At 32.8% G+C, this 21116-nt stretch overlaps 1 protein-coding gene across 1 annotated transcript; it reads left to right on the top strand.

Annotated features, from left to right (window-relative positions):
* Positions 1 to 5701: 5701 nt before the first annotated feature.
* LOC128029547 (chordin) lies at positions 5702 to 20462 on the top strand. The gene is made up of 21 exons (XM_052617391.1): positions 5702 to 5968; positions 7145 to 7248; positions 8130 to 8256; positions 8560 to 8691; positions 9293 to 9410; positions 9495 to 9582; positions 10867 to 11008; positions 11094 to 11228; positions 11351 to 11433; positions 11517 to 11664; positions 14190 to 14296; positions 14377 to 14668; positions 15398 to 15639; positions 15969 to 16082; positions 16885 to 17082; positions 17175 to 17268; positions 17599 to 17655; positions 17751 to 17854; positions 17972 to 18229; positions 19518 to 19611; positions 19703 to 20462. Exons 1-21 carry the CDS (start codon positions 5839 to 5841, stop codon positions 19765 to 19767), a joined length of 2832 nt encoding a protein of 943 aa, XP_052473351.1. The 5' UTR covers positions 5702 to 5838; the 3' UTR covers positions 19768 to 20462.
* Positions 20463 to 21116: the final 654 nt, after the last annotated feature.

Below are 21116 nucleotides of genomic sequence, written 5' to 3'. Positions count from 1 at the left end.
ATTTTTAAAAAATATGTAGCTGAAGTTTAATTTAATATATTTGTATTTTTTTTATACTTAAACTAAATTAAAATGAGAAATGCTGCCTTGGCATGTAGCTGAAATAAAATAATTTATTTTCAGTTAACATTTATTTTATTAAGTAATGAAAATTGCTTCTTTATTTTTTACTGTTTTAGTGAAGATTAACATTCATTTTATAGATTAGTAATCATATTTTATGACACCTATTAACTAATTATTTTTTTTATCATTAGGAATTGTGTGAAAAAAAACATCATTTGATTGCTTTTTAGAACATATTCTTAAAATATAGAATGTTTTTCTCTCAATGTTATGAGAACATATTTCAAATATTACATGAACGTTCCATAAACGTTATTTTAAGAACGTTCTGTCCTAAGACTTATATAACTTTCCCTGTTAGCTGATTCCTATATTAGGTGAGAAAGCAAAGCCCCAGGCCTTCAGTTCACACCAGGGTCTGATCAAGCCGTGTATTGAAACAGTCTGTCCTTCCTAATATGCGTCAAAGAGCTGCATTTGCATATTAAGTGAGTAGTTCTGTCTGTTAGTGACCTGTTAACTTCATCTGTTTCTCATTATTATTCCATTATCACGATGCATTCATGTCGTGCCGCCCTTGAAAACAGCATATCAGTGAGGTCCAAATGTTTCTCACAAACCAACTCTGATTCATTTGGCCTCACGGGTGACTAGTTTGTTATTTTTGTGTTTTTTATTTCAACTTTTGCTGCTTCCAAAATGCATCAGAACCTATAAATGAATAAATGTTGAGTGAGTCAGCTGCCTGACGCCGTGTGTGTGTGTGTGTGTGTTGTAATGATGATGTCTGGCCGTGATAAACACTCGGTGTGCGTTGGGACAGGATGTGTGTGTTTACTCTTTCCCGACAGTTTTCAAACATTCATCAGATAGACTTACCATCATCAGGACCACGACTCCCGTCATCCACCGGCTGCTGATGCGAAACTCATGTCGCCTTCAGATGGAAGAAGATTTACAGATGTTCTACATAAAAATAAAAGATGCATATGAAAAGATGATATAAAGCAATGAAACAGACTAATAGTGAATTCATGTAGAGTAGTCAGGTGGATTCAATGCACTGCAGGCATAAGCATTGATTTTCGTGCACTGCTCAATTTAGAGAGTTGGCTTTAAGTAACTTCCTGTTTGAGATTGGTGGAAAGAAAACATCTAAAACACACTTTTAAGTCTTTATTGAATTGCATGTTATCTATTAGGTTATGATTTAATTGACCATTTTCTCAAAATGAGTTTTTATCTCACTTACATACACCTAAACTTAGAGTTTATTCATACAACATATCTATATTCTGGAGGTTTTTATAGAAGGGTTGGTTAATATATCATTCATCTTTTACATTTTATTCCAAATAAAATGTGGATTTTTTTTTTTTTATTATTTTTCTGGCTTTTAAATTATTTTCTAATGCTAAAAACAGACATTCAAAAACATTTAACTCTAATATGTCAACAAAATGAATAAAAAACAAAATTGTTTGAAATTTTACCCAGTGTTCAGGAAAATTGTGCAAGTTGTGCAAAATGTCAAATTTTCATATATGTTACACATAACATTAAAAGACTAATTAAAAAAATGTTTGCAATTCTTAATGTAATCAATCAACTTTGTAATTACGGTGAAACTTAGTTACATTTTTACTTATGGGCACTGTAAGGCGGTTCAATGGAAATGCAATGTAAAAAAAGGTACTTTAAATAATATAAAGGTATTACTACACTATAAATATAAAATACTATATATTTTAATGCATATATCACTGTCCTTATATATATATATATATATATATATATATATATATACACACACACACACACACACATATATATATATATATATATATATATATATATGGTAAAATATGTATGGCCATGATAGATTCATCAAACATCTATACTATTAGATGTAATTATATTAACTACATAAACATATCGTCGTTTGTGCTATATTGTATAATGTGAAAGTTTTGCCTAAGAAAAGACAGAAACTGTTATCTCAGAACACACACACACACACACACACACACACACACACACACACACACATCATAAAGACGAGGTTCCTGTCGGTTTCTCCTCGTGAATGCGTCCATAATATCTTCTGTTATCACCTCATGATGAAACGCAAAGAGCTCATGATCGACTGATGATCGATTCCCATTCTCGGCGGATGTGAAGCCAATCAGCATGAAAATAACACACCTTACCTCACACACACCTCACACACACACGCTCGAGCACCTCGTGTGTACCTGTGAACTCACTTCGGAAACGCTAATACACACACAGACCATTTGCTGTGTATATTGTGATGTTTAGTTCTGTCTCACATGTCTGTTAACGGATCATAATGAGACTATAACACACACACACACACACACACACACACACACACGGCCGTGAGAAACTTCATTACGAGGGAATAGAATGCATCGTACATTAACTGTAAAAATTCTAGGAAACATTGTATTCATTAATGATAGCTAAATAAATGTAATAATAAAACAACACCAAATTATAATAATTTATATTTTTAATATTTTTATATAATTTATATTTATAATTTACATTTTTAGTGAATGTAGCCTATAATCGGTTAATGTAACCTAAATAAAATGTATAATATAAATGTTCACAAATTCAACTATAATAATTATAAATTATAATACTTCATAAAATCATAGATAATATAATACTAATAATTAAAAAAATAAAATTTTATAAAATTTAAATAATAATACCAAATTAAATAACACCAAGTTATTTTAACTGAATGTGAAATTTATAATAGTTTAATATCGCCTAAATAAAATGTATTATATAAATGTATATAATATAATTCTACATTGCAACAACTAATAAAAAAAAAATTAATTCCAAAAATAAATATAAAAATAATAAATAAAACAACATGAAATTATATTTAAGTTAGCTTTGTTATTGAATTTATAATCGTTTAATAAATTTAAAATAAAATGTGTAATATAAATATATACAGTTATGGAAACTGTAATTCTGTAAATTAATATATATATATATCAACGCAGTGTAATTGAAAGACAGTGGTTTATTAGAGACTCTTATTGTTGAAGAGAACCGAACATTCCGAAGTTACTTCTTCAATCGAGTGCTTTACGCAAATCCAACGCGCGCGCATCAAAAGATGAAGATGAAGCCTCGTGAAGACAAAGGCGCGCTCGCACGCTCATTTGGGTTCGTGTAGCTCTATTTATCTCTAATCTCACCAGTGAAAAGAGAACAAGCTGAATCTCTCCCTCTCTTTCTGCCTTGTGTTCGCCTCTCGCGCCCTGCTGGCGTTTATTGCGCGCGTCTTTCTCATGTAGAGCGTCTTCAGACGCGTCTCTATAGCCGTGTTTAACATGTGCATGGCGAGGAGACCGCGGGGAACCGCCAGCTTTCCGGATCCATCGCCTGATATATGACCTGCTCCCCTCATTCGGACTCTTTATTAGTTTGTTATTTTATTATTCAATTATTCGCCATCATTTAGAGCCTTTCAAATCCTGCCGAGGGGAAATGACCCCATAACCACATACAGAGAGGGAGGTCTGCAGCAAACCAGCGTGATTTACAGTACAGATTATTATTATTAATTATTATAATGACTGTCTTTGAATTTAAAGGGAAAATCTCAAGATTTATATACGATTGATGCAAACAGGGAACAATTGCGCAAAGTTATGATCAAACAGTATCGTTAATAAAACGTTCAGGTTTTCTAAAAATGAGCACAATAACATTATTTGTAAACGTTTTTATTTCAGAAATGTTACTGTAGCATTCGGAGAACAATCAAAAGTAATGTTAGCAGAATGATCAATTGTAACATTTCGTGAACTTTCGAATTATCGAAAAGAAACATTTTCAAAACGTTCTAAGAATGTGTTTTGAACGTTCTGAGAAGTTTCAGAAGTAACGGTTTCATAACTTAAAGGGAACGTTAGCAAAACGTTCTTAGTATAAATTGTTTTCTTTATAGTTATCTGGTCTTTAATTGTGTTAGCACAAAAACATCATTAATGCATTTTTCATGCAACTTATTTAAATATATATATATATTAATATTAATATTTCAGCTCATCTAACATTTTTTAAACGTTACTTATGACAGAACGTTCAGAGCACATTCAAAAGTAATGTTCCCATGATGTTTCCAAAATCATAAAATTCAATCTTTCCTAAATGCTTGAATAACCAAAAACAGCATTTAAAAAACTGAGAAGATTCAGAAATAGCGTTTTCATAACGTAACGTCAACATTAGAAAAACGTTCTTGGAACATATTTTGTTTGCTGGGGAAGTTTCACCTTTTTCCAAAAAGGAAAATACAAATAAAACACTGAAATGAAAAGAAGAAATCAACTGAGAAATAAAAGCACTGATCTTTTGCTGTTAACGGTGCTCTCCAGATGAAAGTCAAAAATGCACTTTGTGCTTTTCTTAAACTTCCAACATCAAAGATGAAACCTGCAAACGTGAAATAAAAAAAGAGTTTCTAAAAGAACTCAACTTTTTTTGGCTTCTCTGAAGACTTAGTGAGGGAAATATAATTGCTTTTGCTTCCTCATTGTTCTTCTGAAAGAAAGGCCCTGGTTCTTCTCGGGGTGCATTCAGTGAGTTACTTGTGTAGGAAGTCTTGAGGAATAAAGGACTCCCCACTCAGCCTTTGATTTAAGCAGGGGGCTGATGGATGCTGAAGCACATTAAAATGTGAATCATGAAGCTAGGTCCAAACCAGAGACTAACAACAATCCAGCTCTCCAGCGCTTACAGATGCACTCAGTGTTGGCTGGAGAAAACATGGAGAAACACAGTTAAAACACGGGAGAAACCTCCAGCTTCTTTGGGTTCAGCAGAATTTGGTTCTTGAGTTGCTATAAATTAAAATCTATTCAGAATAATTTTTGCTTTGTGGAATTTTAATTTTTAAATTTTGTGAATTTTAAATGTTTTATAGTGATATCAAGCTTTTCCTGTCTGATTCACATTTTTAATATAATTAATAGTATTATAATGCATAGTTTCTTCACTATTATTTTTTTAAAATATAATTTTGGAGAAAAATGGGAAAAAAAGCGTTTGCAAACAGTTTACTGTTGTCATAAAAAGCTAATTAATTTAAATTAAATAAAGAGATGCATGGTTAAACTAAATTATTTAGATTTTTTTATATAATGTATATTATTATTTAATATTATTTTTATGAGAAAGGGAAAAAAAACTAAAAAAAAAAAAAAAGTTTTGCAAACATTGTACTGTTCTTTTAAAAAGCAAATAAAAATACAAATAATTCAATAAAACTAAATAAACATATGCATGGTTAAAAAGGCATTGGTAGCCTAGTCTATACAACTATATATAGTATTGGTTATATTTTTGATTCCAATGTGATTTTTTTAGACGGAAATAGAAACTAAGCGCTTGATTGGACGAAGGGAAAAGACGCCAGACAGAGAATAAACGAGCGAGGGCTGTGTAAAGTGATTCAGATCATTCATGTGTTTGTGGATGTGTATTAAACAGCTGATATTCGCAGATGAAGTTTTAGGGCATCTGAGGACCCGCCCCCTCCGACCCGCCTCACGAGCACCGGATAAAACCGGGAGCCGCAGACGCGACGCGACATCAGACACCAGCGTCAGGAGCACGACTCACACTCGCTGAGACACACCGGGGAGAACCTCACTCTGTTTATTTGGTTTCGTCGTCTCTGTCAGCGCTGAGTCGCGTTTTGGCGAGTTTCTGAGGATGGAGGCGTCGCGAGCTCTGTGCATTCTGTGCTGCGCGTTCCTCGCGTCGGCTTTGGGCTCGAGACTCAAGACCCCCGCGTTACCCATCCAACCCGAGAGGGAACCCATGATCTCTAAAGGCTTATCCGGTAAGCGTTTTAATCTCCAAAGAGCCATATCAGTACATGCTCTTCATCCAGAAGCGTTGTTGAGTTGCTGCGATATATCACTAACTTTGAGGTTTCATTTTTGGATCTTCAACTCTTTAAAGCACCAGATGCATTTGGAGTCCAATTTGAACCTTTGTTTTTGGTTCAAATCAATGCATATGAAGAAAAACTCTTCTTTTGATCAGAATGAGGTCTCAGTTAGAGCCAAAATAACTCCATCTTCTAGTTCTTTAGAAAACCATCAATGCATCTGATGATTTAATGCTTTAATTTGATGTTTCAGTACTCGATCTTTAACTCTTTTTAAAAGCACTAGATGCAATAAAACCAAATTGGATTCCAACCAGAACCTTTATTTTTGGTTATAATGAGTGCATTTGAAGAAAAAACTGGTTCTTGTGTATTTATAGCCAAAAATCTCCACAAATAACTCCATCCATACAGAACCATCAATGCATCTGATGATTTAATGCTTTAATCTTGACGGTCCATTATTGGATCTTCAACTCTTTAAAGCACCAGATGCAATAAAACCATTTCGATTCCAATTCAAACATTTTTTATTTTTCAGTTCTAACGTGTGCATATGAAGAAAAACTCTTCTTTTGATAATAATTAGGATGCATTTAGATCCAAAAGCCCCGAAACACTTTATTTTCCAGGTCTTCAGAAAAACCATCAATGCATTTGTTGTTTTAAAGAACTGTAATAATCTCCAAAAGAGCCGGATAAAGCACAGAGATCTGATGCAATGGCACACGCAGCGGTCAAAGGCATTTATTATGATCCACCTCCGTTTGTGACCGTTTACGTGCGTGTCTTTGAAAGTGTTTAGCTTAACAATAAATTGTTTAATAGTCTTGCTTTATAAAGGGAGGACGTGACCTGCAACTGATGATCACTGAGCTCGTTCCAGATGCAATAAACGGCAGATTTACTTGAATCTCTCATTCTCTCTTCAAAACAAAGCAGTGGAGATGTTTTGGTTACCAGTGCTGAATGTGATTTCGTTGGCTGCTCGTTTTAGTTGGTGTTCTTGAAGGTTTGGCTCAGTATGGGCCATCTGAAGCTGATTTGTACACATTCCCCGTCCTCGGGGTCTCAGTAAACGTCTGGGGGTCTCTTCATGCTGCTCTTGTTTATTGTCTCAATCAGGTTGCTCTTTCGGTGGCCGCTTTTATTCGCTGGAAGACACGTGGCATCCAGATCTCGGAGAGCCGTTCGGTGTGATGCACTGCGTTATGTGTCACTGCGAGCCGGTAAGACGTCAAACACACACTGCATTGCAACATCGACAGTCACTGAACCGAATCCAATCAACACTGAATCTGAATAATGACTCTATTGTCTTCTGTAAAGTTGCTTTACAGAATGAACTCAGATTTTGTTTAAAGCAAAAAAAAAAAAAAAAAAAAAAAAAAAAACATTTATATATATATATATATATGTGTGTGTGTGCGTGTGTGTGTAAAAATATTTACATAAACATATATATATTTTTTCATTTTATTCAATTTTATACCAATTTTTTATATATTTATATTAACTTTTTATATTTTAATATATTTTTGTTTATTTTGAATTTGTTTGTTGTCATATGGGGTACAACATAAATTTTTACATTTTTATATAATTTTATATGGATTTTATTAATTTATATTTAATATATATTTTTTATATTTTCATAAAAAAATAACATAGGATGCTACATTAATTTTAAATGTTATATTATTTAAAATATTAATTGTAAATACTATTATTTTTTTAAATATTACTTTTACATTTTATATAAATATTTTAATTTTAAATTGGCATGCAACATATTTTAAATACCCATTTTAAAATATTTTCTAAATATGACTTTTTAATTTTATAATACTTTTTTTTTATTTTATTTTTTTTTTTTTTTGGCCAAATAGGATGCAACACTTGTAGAACTAAACCGAATCAACTCCGAACTGAATTTAGCTGAATAATGACTCCATTGTCTTCTGTAGAGTTGCTTATAGCTGAATCAAATTAGTTTCATAATTGTTGAATTTTGCTGTTTATTTCTGTAAAGCTGGTCTGTAGTAGTATAAATAAATGCACCCACCTGAATGCAAAAAAAAAAAAAGTTTCTCTCTCTCTCTCCGAGCAGCAGAGGAGCCGGCGAGGGAAGGTGTTTGGGAAGGTGAGCTGCAGGAATATGAAACAGGACTGTCCCGATCCGACCTGCGACGATCCCGTCTTGCTTCCAGGACACTGCTGCAAAACATGCCCAAAAGGTAACGCACAGATGCAGACGTGTGAGTGTGTGAGTGTGTTTCTGCAAATGGTGAACAAATGGAAACACAGTCCAGCATTTTTGGAATGGGGTCACACTGCTATACGGGAAAAATTGTGAGGGAATGATGGAAGGTTTTGGCCAGCGCTGTTTCTCGCAGACAAATAGCAGCAAGTGTGGACAGATGATCTGGTTTGGCATAATTGCACTCATGTTTATGGATGCCAGTCCGTGTAGAACATTGGCTCCATTGTGCGTACTACGATTTTTCTGACATCATGCATTTCGGTTTTCGTGGTTACAGGCAACTCAGGGAAAAAGGAGGCGGAGTCTCTGTTTGAGTTCTTCCAGGAGAAAGATGACGACCTGCACAAGTCTTACAACGACAGATCCTACATCAGCTCTGAGGAGAACAGCAACCGAGACAGCGCCGCCGGTGAGACTCAAGACTCTCCTCATAATGCATTCAAAATCTGTCAACTAAAACTAAAATCAGCAACTTCTCATGAATGGTTTTTGAATGTTACCATGCTATTACTGCATTTACAGATGTTTATGCAATTAAAAAATTGAACAATTCTTTGAAATATCAAATTACACATGAACCATACTGAAAAAAACTATAATGCAAAATTTTACATGCTGCAGTGATTCGTCAATAGCCGCACATATTCGTGTTTATTAACAAAATTCAGTCCCAAAAGTGTGAGAGAGTAAAGGCACATTACAGTAAATGCATTTTACAAAAGTTTTTGACACTAATATAACTTTATAGATCATTTAACAAAAAATATTTTAATACTTATACATACCCGGGTCAAAAATGACCCGGCCGCAAAAAGTTTATTTAAATGGTTATATCTCTTAAAACATAATTATAAAAAATCTGAAAAACACAAATAATGTGTATTTTGAAGGTCTTTAAGCATTTGCAAAGTTTCGTTCCCTTACTAAAAACTATGCATTGTTTAGAAATGTTTATGCATTTCATCCGGGTCAAACCGACAGTATAATTAACCTGATTTATTGCTGAGCAGATTTTGTGGCTGTACTCACGGGCGTGACAGACTCGTGGCTGCCGAGCTCCAGCGGCGTCGCACGGGCACGATTTACACTCGCTCGAACGAGCCTGACCTTCTCTATCACGTTCCAGAGGTAAGTCACACGCCAGAGCAGATGTGATGTTAAACACCACCCTATTCCTCCATCACTCGCTTTACACATGTGTTTGTCTCTTAGGATGAACAGGCCGAGCCTCATCACGTTCCTGGACTCTGATGGAAACACAGCGTTTGAGTTCAGAGTACCACAGGCGGATACAGACATGGTGAGTTATTATCATTGACTAAAGCCATTGAAATAATATTTAGCTATTTACATGGAAAAACATAAAAATTAACATAAAAAATTATAAAGAAAATAAGAATAAATAATAAGAATAAAATATTAAAATATAAAATAAAACTAAAAAACTAAATAATAACGAAAACACGAAATTCAACCAAAATGAAAAGAGAAAATATTACAGTGTTTAGTAAATGTAAAATAAAAATAAGAAAAATAAAATAAAATACAAATGTAGAAAAAATAACAAATACAAAAATTAAATATTAAAAAGTGTTTAATAAATATAAAATAAAAATTAAGAAAAAGTAAAGAAAAGAAAAAAACAAATTCATAATAAAAACACAATTCAACTAAAAATAAAATTAAAAGGTGTTTAATAAATGTTAAATAAAAATAATAAAAATGAAGAAAATTTAAATAAAAAAAATAAATAAAAAATAAATAAAAACAAAAACACAACATTCAACTAAAATTAAAATGAAAACAGAAAATATTAAAATATGTTAAATAAATGTATAATAAAAACAAAAAAGCTAAAAAATGTTTTAACAAAAACACAAAATTCTACTAAAGTGAAAAATATTAAAATAAAAATATTAAAAATATTAAAGAGTGTTTAATAAATATAAAATAAAAATTAAGAAAAAGAAAAGGAAAAACAAATTCATAATAAAAACAAAAAATTCAACTAAAAAGATAAAACAAATATCAAAACGTGTTTAATAAATGTTAAATAAAAATAATAAAAATTAAAAAAGTAACAAAATAAAATGAAGAAATAAATTAATTACAAAAACACAAAATTCAACTAAAAAGAAATTGAAACAGAAAATGTTAAAAACATGTTGAATAAATATAAAATAACAATAATAAAAATGAATACAATTTTAATAAAGTAAAAATTTAAGAATAAAATTAATAACAAAAACTCAACATTCAACTAAAATTAAAACAGAAAATATTAAAATATGTTAAATAAATGTATAATAAAAACTGATTTTTTTTTTACAAAAACACAAAATTCAACTAAATTTAAAATGTTTAAGAAATGTAAAATAAAATTTTTAAATGTGTTTAAGAAATGTAAAATAAAAATTTTAAATGTGTTTAAGAAATGTAAAATAAAAATCGTAATTTTTTTAAAAAATAAATAAATAAATAAAATCAAATAAAAACAAAGAAAAAACTAATTAATAATAAAGTCACAAAATTAATCTAAAATGAAAATGAAAACAGAAAATATTAAAATGTGTTTAATGTTTAGATCTGTGGAGTTTGGAGGAACCTGCCGAAGTCTCACCTGCGTCAGCTGGAGGCGGAGCAGCTGCATGTTTCCATGACAACCGCTGACAACAAGAAGGAGGAGATTCAGGGCAAAATCATCAAACACCGAGCGCTGTTCGCAGGTGCGTGCCGAACCTTACCTCCAATCCCGTTCATAGTCTGATGTGTCTAAACCTTTAGGCTCATTTCCTGTGGTTTGTCCGACAGAAACCTTCAGCGCGATCCTGACGTCTGACGAGGTGCATTCTGGGATGGGAGGAATCGCCATGTTGACGCTCAGTGACACGGAAAACAATCTGCATTTCATCCTGATCCTGCAGGGACTCGTTCCTCATGGGAGCTGTGAGTGCAAAAAAAAAAAAATTATTTAATTAAAATATGCATTAAAAAAATATATATATATATATCTGTATAATTTTTTTAATGCATATTTATATTTATTTTTTCAAATAATTTTGTTTCAGCTTCTGTAAAGGTGCCAGTCCGAGTGAAACTGCTGTACCGACAGCATCTGCTGAGAGAAATACAAGCAAACATCTCTGCAGACGTGAGTTAAATCACACACATATACATCCATATACTGATCGAAATGAATATTAACGAAGCATGTTTTCTGATGTGTGTCTGTAGGACTCTGACTTGGCTGAAGTCCTGGCCGATCTGAACAGCCGTGAACTCTTCTGGTTGTCTCGCGGACAGCTGCAGATCTCGGTGGAAACAGAAGGTCAAAACTCTCGTCAGGTCTCCGGATTCATTTCTGGCAAGAGATCATGTGACAGTAAGTGCAGCCAGTCGCTAACAATCACCTCATAAATCACCCATTGATACATAAATCAGCTTAAAGAGCCATGAAAATAGAGTTGCAGAGTTTCCCTCCTGTGCTGACAGATGTGTTAATATTTATTTATTTGTATTATAATAAATGTATAATATTTTATTGTGTTAAAACGTATTAATATTAGTTTTTGTTTTTCAAATTATATTTATTTTAATGAAAAAGTTATGGTATTAAAATGTATTCATATTTATTCATTTGTTATAATACTACGTTGTTAAAACAAAATACAGATTTTTTAAAAATACAAGTAAATCAGCTAACAGAGATATGAAAGTCTTTGCAGTATTCTTTTTATAGATATTTATTTGTGTCTGATTTAAATTCTATATATTTTATGTATTAATATTTATTTATTTGATATAATACTATCTAATAAGACAATGATGATTAATTAAAAACTACAGGTATAAGACAAAACAATTAATCCATAAATCAGCTTAAAGAGCCATGTCATTTCTTAATATTTTTTTATTTTTTCTGATTTATATATATATATATATATATATATATATATATATATATATTATTATTTTTTTTTTTTTTTAATTAAATTTATGCATTTAGCATACGCTTTTATCCAAAGCGACTTATATTGCATTCAGGCTAACAATTTTCTCCCAACATATACACACCAATCATTTAAAAACATTTCATTAAATCACCCCCTTAATACATAAATCAACTTAATTTGTACTGTTAAATATGAAAAAACATTAACAGGAAGTGTTACTGCAAATATTTTAGAACAAACATATTTCACTTCTGTGTGTTGGCTAGTTTAATCATCTTTCAGTGACACGATGTTGTGCAGTGAGCTCAGAGCTGAACTAAATGACACCAGACTTCAGTGTGATCTCACATTAGATCAGTAACTACATCCGTCTGTCTGCTGGGGCTGTTTTTATCCCGTGATTTACGCCGTGTTATATTTCATCTTTGTCTCATGCATAAATAATCCTGGGTATTTCTCGTGCCAGAATGAAATTTCTCTTCGTACTGAGTTCATAATTACAATCTCGATCGCGAAGAGCTCAGGAATGTGCGGCAGTGCCGTCAAGGGGTTAGAGGTCAAATGCTTTAGGATTAGTTTCTTGGTCATTCCGTATGTTAGTCAAGAGTTTGTGTGTGTGTGTGACTCCTATGTCTGTGTGAGGCCTCACACACACACACACACACACGCTGGCAGCGCTGCCAAGGTCACGCTGTGCTGGCGCTCCGTCTGCTGTCTGACTCCAGCTGCACTGTGAACAGCTTGACGTTATGTGTGAAGAATTCAAACCTAAACGATCCTGCGCCACTTTTGCTCTCTGTTTAGTCCTCGGCCTTCGTCGACCGTCCTTTCTTTCTTTCTGCATCGAAGCGTTCTCTATTTACCTGCACGTCAGCTAATTTCCCTCATCTCCGGGGGATGATGTCACTCCAGCCGTGACCTTTGACCCTGCATGAATTCATGTGTGTTTGACTGTGTTTCTCTGGCTGATTGTTTGAGTCCCTCTGGACCTTTAATCGCACACAAAACCCTCTGTTTGGTTTAGTTTACCCTGGTTCTCAAATACAAGTTATTTAAAGAGATCATATTATCAGCATTTATCATTCTATTCATTTCTAAATAGTTTCAAATGTAATGCAAGTCAAGGTTTTAGTTTTTTTCTACTATATTTCTAGCAATGAAAAACTACAAGTAACTACAAAAACATGTTTTATTTCAAGAAATATTGTAAATACGTTAGTCAAAGTCTAATGTACCAAAACAATACAAATTATTCTTTCTAACTACAAAAAAATACAATTAACTACAATTAACGTATTTATTTCAAACATTTTGTTTCTGTGAAATTTTGTCAATTCAAGGATATTTAGAGTTAAAATTTACTCTAAGTCAAGGTTTCATGCACAAAAACAATAAAAAATTAAGTTTTTCACTGTATACGTACAAAAAATACAAGTAAAAAAAACATATTTACATCAAAATGTTTATTTTGAGAAATCATGTGAACGCAAGGAAATTTACATCTAAGTTATAATTATAATCTTAGGCAAGGATTTATGCACCAAAACAATACAAATTTAATTTTCACCACCTTTCTAACTACAAAAAAAAAATACAATTAAAATAAATAAATAAATAAATGTATGAAGCTATTTGATTAACAAAAATCATTTTGGGTAATTATGTTAATAGGGGTAATATACATCAATGTTAAAATACAATGTTAGTCAAGGTGTCAAGGTAAATAAAAAAATAGCTATAAAACATTTACCTCAAATTGTTTTATTTCACAAATCATTTTGGTAAAATATGTAAATTCGAATTTCAAGTTCACATATTATTTTGGTTGAGGTTTTATACACAAAATCAACTTCTTCGCTGCTGTAACTTTAAGACCTTTGGGATCAGATCTATTTGACTATATATTTTGATTATATATTATTTCTAAAAACAATGATGTGAATGTGTCTCTCAGCTCTTCAGAGCGTGATGTCCAGTGGTTCGGCTCTGACTCCTGGGAAAACGGGCGGCGTCGGGTCAGCCGTCTTCACCCTCCATCACAACGGCTCGCTCGACTTCCAGGTAACGACTCCCTTCTGTTCCCTAATTTCTCGATCACTTAGCTCTTTCCGTCAATTGACCGTTCTGATGTTCTCGAGCAGGTCCTGGTGGCGGGTTTGAGCAGCGCGGTGGTCGGTGTGACGATCGAGATGAAGCCGCGGCGGCGCAGTAAACGCAGCGTGCTGTACGACATCACCGCAGATTTCTCGGCAGCGGGCGAGCGCGGCGGCGGGCGAGCGATGGGAAGCTGTGGTCGCGTCGAGGCCAGACACATCCACATGCTTCTGCAGAACGAACTGTTCGTTAACATCGCCACGGCCGAGCAGCAAGAGAGCGAACTGCGTGGACAGATACGAATGCTGCCTTACAACGGACTGGACGCACGCCGAAACGGTGAGAGAGAAATAATTTACAATAAACACAATAAAATGTAATCTATTCTTTAGAACACAAGTCCTAAATTTATAATAATATTTATTTGTAAATTTATTCTAAATATACAAATACTGTACATATGTGTTTGTGTGTATATATATATATGAACAAATTTACAAAAATGTGTGTATATATATATATATATATACACACACTTATATATTTTATATATTTATTTTAATTATTTTATTATATATTATTTATGAATATTATTTATATTAATTTACATTAAAAACTAAATTATTTAATAAACATAAAATGTATAGTAAATTGTAGTTTTTTTGTATAAATGTACTAATATATGTATATTATCTCTTACATTTTAGATATTTTACACACACACACACATATATATATATTACAATAATTATAATTGTATTAATATGTATTTATTTTAGATTTGTTATTAAAAATATATTTCATATAAATTAATTTATTTTTTAAGCATGCTTCATATATATATATATATATATATACACACACACACCCGCACATTTAAGCATACTTGTTGTGTGTGTGTGTGTACATATATATATACTTATATATATATATATAGCTTGCAATATTAATAGATGTATTAATATTTATTTATTTTAGATATTCCACACACACAAATATTTTTTTTATTGAAACGTTAAATTTGGATAATAATTTGATTATTAATTAACAACAAAATTTCATCCGCAGAGCTTCCGGTTCCTCTGGCGGGTCAGTTTGTGTCTCCTCCGGTCCGTACGGGTGCAGCGGGTCACGCCTGGGTCTCGGTGGACGAACAGTGTCATCTGCATTACGAGATCGTCATCAACGGCCTCAGTAATAGCGAAGACACCTCCGTCAACGCCCACCTGCACGGATTGGCCGAGATCGGCGAGATGGACGACTCGTCCACCAATCACAAGAGACTTCTGACTGGCTTCTACGGTCAACAGGTAAACAAGTCAAGAGACTCGAAGTTCAGCATAATTTGGCATCGTTTACACCCGGAGAAAATGTAAACTGCGTGATTGCAGCACAACAAAAGCATGTTTTCTTTGGCTGCTCCGGCAAAGTCGTGCCAGAGACGGACAAACACGATTCTGCTGTTATTTATTAAAATGCTTTAAAGGATTTGTTTATAAAACAAAGCTGGCGATTTCCAAAATGAGCTGAAGCCTGAACTGCATTCAGTATTTGTAGGTTAAATGCATTCAATTCTGCTTTAACATTAAGAGCTCATCTCGTCCTGTTTGCACAAATTTACACAAACTGTCTCTTCCAGGCGCAGGGTGTGTTGAAAGATATTAGTGTTGAGTTATTGAGGCATTTGGACGAAGGCACTGCTTATATTCAGGTCAGCACCAAAATGAATCCAAGAGGAGAAATACGAGGACGGGTGAGTACAAAAAACACCTCCATACTTTAAACATTTCAACAGTAATTTTGCTTTCCACCTGGAAAGTTTATATTTGCAATTTTTGGCTGCTTAACCTTTAAGACTTTGATCTTATATATTTGCATAACTTTTTAGAAATCTTAAAATGTAATATATATATACTGTGTATATATATATATATATATATATATATATATATATATATATATATATATATATATATATATATATATATATATATATATATATATATGTTTTTATATATTATTTAGAATCTTATTTTAATACTAATCTTTTACTTTTATTTGTATATTTTTGTCTGCTTTTTTATTGTATAATGCATTTATTATTCATTTAATAAACATAATAATATACATATGTATAATAAAAAAAATTATTTTTTATAAATGTACCTATATATGAAAATGAATTACATTTTAGATTTGTATTATTTCATAAATATTGTATCTCTTACATACTCTTAAATATTAAATTTTAATATAATTTAAAATGTATTATATATATATATATATCAATGCACTGTAATTTAAAGAAATATATGTAACATTGTTTTTGATATTTAAAAAATATATATTTTTATATATCCTTTAAAACGTAATTTTAATACTAGTCTTTAACTTTTATTTTTATAATTTTGTCTGCTTGTTTATTGTATAATGCTTTCACAAAATTGTATGTAAACACAATCATGCTAATAGAGTACTTTAAATTCAAAACTGAATTAAATACAAGTAATATATATGTTAAACCTTTGTATTTAATGGATATCTTTGTTGTCCAGATTCACGTTCCCAACAGCTGTGAGTTGGGTTCCCGTGGTGAGGTGGTCGAGGAGGCAGAGTTTGATGAACTGGTGTTTGTCCGTGACCCGGCCGAGCTGAGGAAAGACCCGCACACGTGCTTCTTTGAGGGAGAACATCATGCACATGGGTCTCAGTGGACACCGCAGTACAACACCTGCTTTACCTGCATCTGCCAGGTAACACACACACACACGCTGCTGGAGCTTTGATTTCTGAATCATTTCTGCGACTGAGATTAATTTTGCATGATCCGTTCGAATCCTTGTAGAAGAAGACAGTGATCTGTGATCCTGTGATCTGTCCTGCGCTCTCATGTCCTCACACCATCCAGCCTGAAGACCAGTGCTGTCCCATCTGTGATGGTGAGAAATTAATACAATTAATATAATTGAAAAAATATTTGTCATGTTCATTTAAAAGTAGCACATGCATGTGTTGAATTATTCAGATTTTAGACATAAAAATATTTTTCAGTATATGTAAACATCCTTAAAATGGCTTAAAATGAAAAATGGCTAGTTGAAAAAATAATAGGGTAAGAAATGCATGCATGTTCTTGCAATATCTTATGCAATTTAACTTCTCAAGTAAATGTATCTTGTTTAAGGAGGTATAAAAAAATATGTTTTATATTTACTGCGTCCAATAAAATCTGAGGTAGATTTAACAATTTGCTTGATTTCTGTAAACAGAAAAGAAAGAATCCAAACAGACGTCAGCAGTAGAAAAAGTTGAGGAAGATCCAGAAGGTGAGTTAACATTTAATGGTAATTTACATACGATTCATCGCAATTATTATCGTAAATGCACAGCTGTATATTAACATGTTTATTTGTTGTTTCAGGCTGTTATTTCGAAGGTGATCAGAAAATGCATGCACCTGGTACAACATGGCATCCGTTCGTCCCGCCATTCGGCTACATTAAGTGTGCCGTGTGTACCTGCAAGGTATGTTAACAAACATTACAATACACATTATTTTATGTTTTTGCTATAAAAATAAATACAAGATTTGTACACAGACATGAATATTCATAGTTAACCTTGTTGTTTTGCCCATCTCAGGGCTCCACAGGAGAAGTGCACTGCGAGAAGCTGACGTGCCCGCCTCTCACCTGCAGCCGACCAATCAGACGCAACCCTTCAGACTGCTGTAAGGAGTGTCCTGCGGAAGACACACCCCCTCTGGAGGACGATGAAATGATGCAGGCAGACGGGACACGGCACTGCAAGTTTGGCGATAACTACTACCAGAATAGTGAACACTGGCACCCTCGTGTCCCACTGGTGGGAGAAATGAAGTGCATTACCTGCTGGTGTGATGTGAGTTTTTTTCTTTTCTTTGCTTTAATTCAAATTCCTTTTAAGAACATTTTGAGATTTTAAAACATGATTCATTAGATAAGTAGAATAACATATTTCACCATAGTTCGCTAGTTATTGATTACATTAAGAAGTGCAAACATTTTCTGGAATTTATGCAAATAAGGCATTATCGAATTAAATATGCACTAATTTGCATAAGTATATATCTGAACACTTTATAAGTCAGGCTCAAAATGTCTGTTTGATTTTTTTTGACACATTAAAGATTTAAAGCAGGCAAAATATTAAAGATGAAAAAAGTATTAAAGATTTTGGATTTCTCCTTTTATCCAAAATCAGCAAAAAAACACTTTTTAACATGTTTTTTAGGAATAAAATGTTATATAAATCAGTGTGAGTGATATATGAACAAACCCCACAGTAAAAACCTTCAGAATATAGATGGGAATAAAACCCTAAGTTTTGGTGAATATAAGCCCTGCTGAAATGGAGAAAAAAAAACGAACTGCCTTTAAAAATATGCATTTTTACCACGTTTTTGGGAATAAAAAGCTCTATAATTGTGTGTGAATAACATATGAACAAACCCCTCTATAAAAACCTTCAGAATATAGATGGGAATAAAACTCTAAGTGTTGGTGTATGTAAGTGCTGCTAAAATGGAAAAAAAAAATTTCTCCCTTTAAAAATATGCATTTTAACCAAAGTTTGGGTAATAAAATGCTCTATAATTGTGTGTGAATGACATATGAACAAACCCCTCTATAAAAACCTTCAGAATACAGATGGGAATAAAACTCTAAATTTTGGTGAATGTAAGCCCTGCTGAAATGGAGAAAAAAATGTACTACCTTTAAAAATATGCATTTTCACCACAGTTTGGGTAATAAAAGGGTCTATAATTCTGTGTGAATGACATATGAACAAACCCCTCTATAAAAACCTTCAGAATATAGATGGGAATAAAACTCTAAGTGTTGGTGTATGTATCTTTAAATGTGCCCACCACATTTTTGGGAATAAAAAGGCCTATAGTTCTGTGTGAATGACATATGAACAAACCCATCAGTAAAAAACATTCAGATAATTATGTTTTGGTGTATTTAAGTGCTGCTGGAGTTGAGAAACAAACTTGTAAAGATATATACTGGAATTTAAATCTATGACGCAAATAGATCAGATGCAATAAAATGATCACTTAAAGTGTATTTTGTAAATTATGTTTTGCTTGTAGTTTCTTGCCTCAAACTATTATCATAATTAACTTAAATTCTCGTCATTACAGCATGGCGTCACAAAGTGCCAGAAAAAGCAGTGCCCATTGTTGAGTTGCAGTAACCCCATTCGGAGAGAAGGAAAATGCTGTCCTGAATGCATAGGTAAGTTCTGGTGCTAAACACAGTTTATTTAGGATATTAAATAAATCCGGTACAACTTACAATTGAATTTGTTTGCACCTTTGCTTTACAGAGGACTTCATGGAAAAAGAAGAAATGGCAAAAATGGTGGAGAAAAAGAAAAACTGGAGACACTGATACCTCCTTCCCTCAGTGTTCACACATATCTTGAGATCAGTCCATCTCAAATACACAACGGGACACCAGTGGATTGCAAAAAACAATCGATGTATGAAACCGAGGAGGGGTCCAGAACAAAAAGGGCTCGAGAACAGTTTGGGAGTAAGTGGCTCTGAAGATGAAAGATATCAAGACAAAAACTGATAATGGATAAAAGGAGAATGAATTTCAGCTGCTGCGGATGTTTGGATTTCCCATTGACTGATTTTCTCACGGGAATGTTTGTTTTATTTTTGTTTGCATATTTGACTTGGTGCAAAATATCCAAGACTCGTACATCATCACACTTGTAAATAAATGTGAGTACAATCACATGTTGTGACCACAATAAAAAACACACCACGCTTCACAACAAATTGCACATGCCATCCTAACAATCCTTCAAAATGACACTCAAATCCCAGCCGATCAGCAGGACTGTTGTGATTAATCTGACTGGAGATTTGCCTTGTGGGTGGGGCTTGCTTGTGGAGGTGGAGTTTCGGATGCTCATCAACATAAACCCACCCATTTCTGTTGCACCTGATGTTGTCAGTCTGTTTGCTGGTATATAATATTTTATGGCTATTTTCTTTCAGTATTTTGGATATTATGAATATTGTTTGTATTTGCATATTTATTAATTATGATGAATAAACAAAGTTTTAAAATGTTTGTTGTCATAAAAGAAGCATGTTTCTCTCTGGTAAGGGGACGCCCACTAAAATACGTTCATTTTGACTTCACAGGTTTCTGCAGGTTTGATGAAGACAAATGTAAGACTTTAAGAGCTTCTTAAGACCAAGGAAAGAAAATGTGAGCAATAAACTGAATGGAGCACAATATGTCAACATGGTCTCTAAATGTAAATGTATTGCATTAGCAAAATTTCCAACAGATCTCCATTACTTTTAAATTCATTTTACAAAGAATTAAGCTTGTAGCTTGAATATCTCTGCTCCCAATCACTAGAATATGGAAATAACTTTTATTGTCCCTTCTCATGCAAAAAAAGTGTTTTTGTCTTGTCTAAAGATTCTCAAATCAACCTGCATTTACTGGCATAAGATAATCTTTTCTTGTTTTATAAGAAATTGATTAAAATAAAGTGAGCTTATGATTAGAACAAGACCAAATATCTGCCAATGAGCTGAGAAAATCAACTTATTTCAAAGAAAAAATAAGTTTTAAATGTATGTTTTTTTTAAGGATGTTTAGACATCAGTATTAAAAACAAATATCAAGGAAGACTCATTTTTTGCAGTGCGTGCATTATTTAATACCGTGACAAAAAACAATCTTCACAAATCAATGCAACTTTATGCATT

This window comes from Carassius gibelio, chromosome A15 (genome assembly GCF_023724105.1).
Source record: "Carassius gibelio isolate Cgi1373 ecotype wild population from Czech Republic chromosome A15, carGib1.2-hapl.c, whole genome shotgun sequence".
Lineage (NCBI taxonomy): Eukaryota > Metazoa > Chordata > Actinopteri > Cypriniformes > Cyprinidae > Carassius > Carassius gibelio.
Note: the sequence above shows the minus strand (reverse complement) of the source record. Positions and strands in the feature narration are given on the sequence as shown.

Coding starts and splice junctions, on each gene's coding strand:
- LOC128029547 (XM_052617391.1), top strand. CDS start 5,839: ATGGAGGCGTCGCGAGCTCTGTGCATTCTGTGCTGCGCGTTCCTCGCG. Junction 17,656..17,750: donor AGTTGAGGAAGATCCAGAAG/GTGAGTTAACAT, acceptor TTGTTGTTTCAG/GCTGTTATTTCGAAGGTGAT. Junction 19,612..19,702: donor ATGCTGTCCTGAATGCATAG/GTAAGTTCTGGT, acceptor TTTGCTTTACAG/AGGACTTCATGGAAAAAGAA.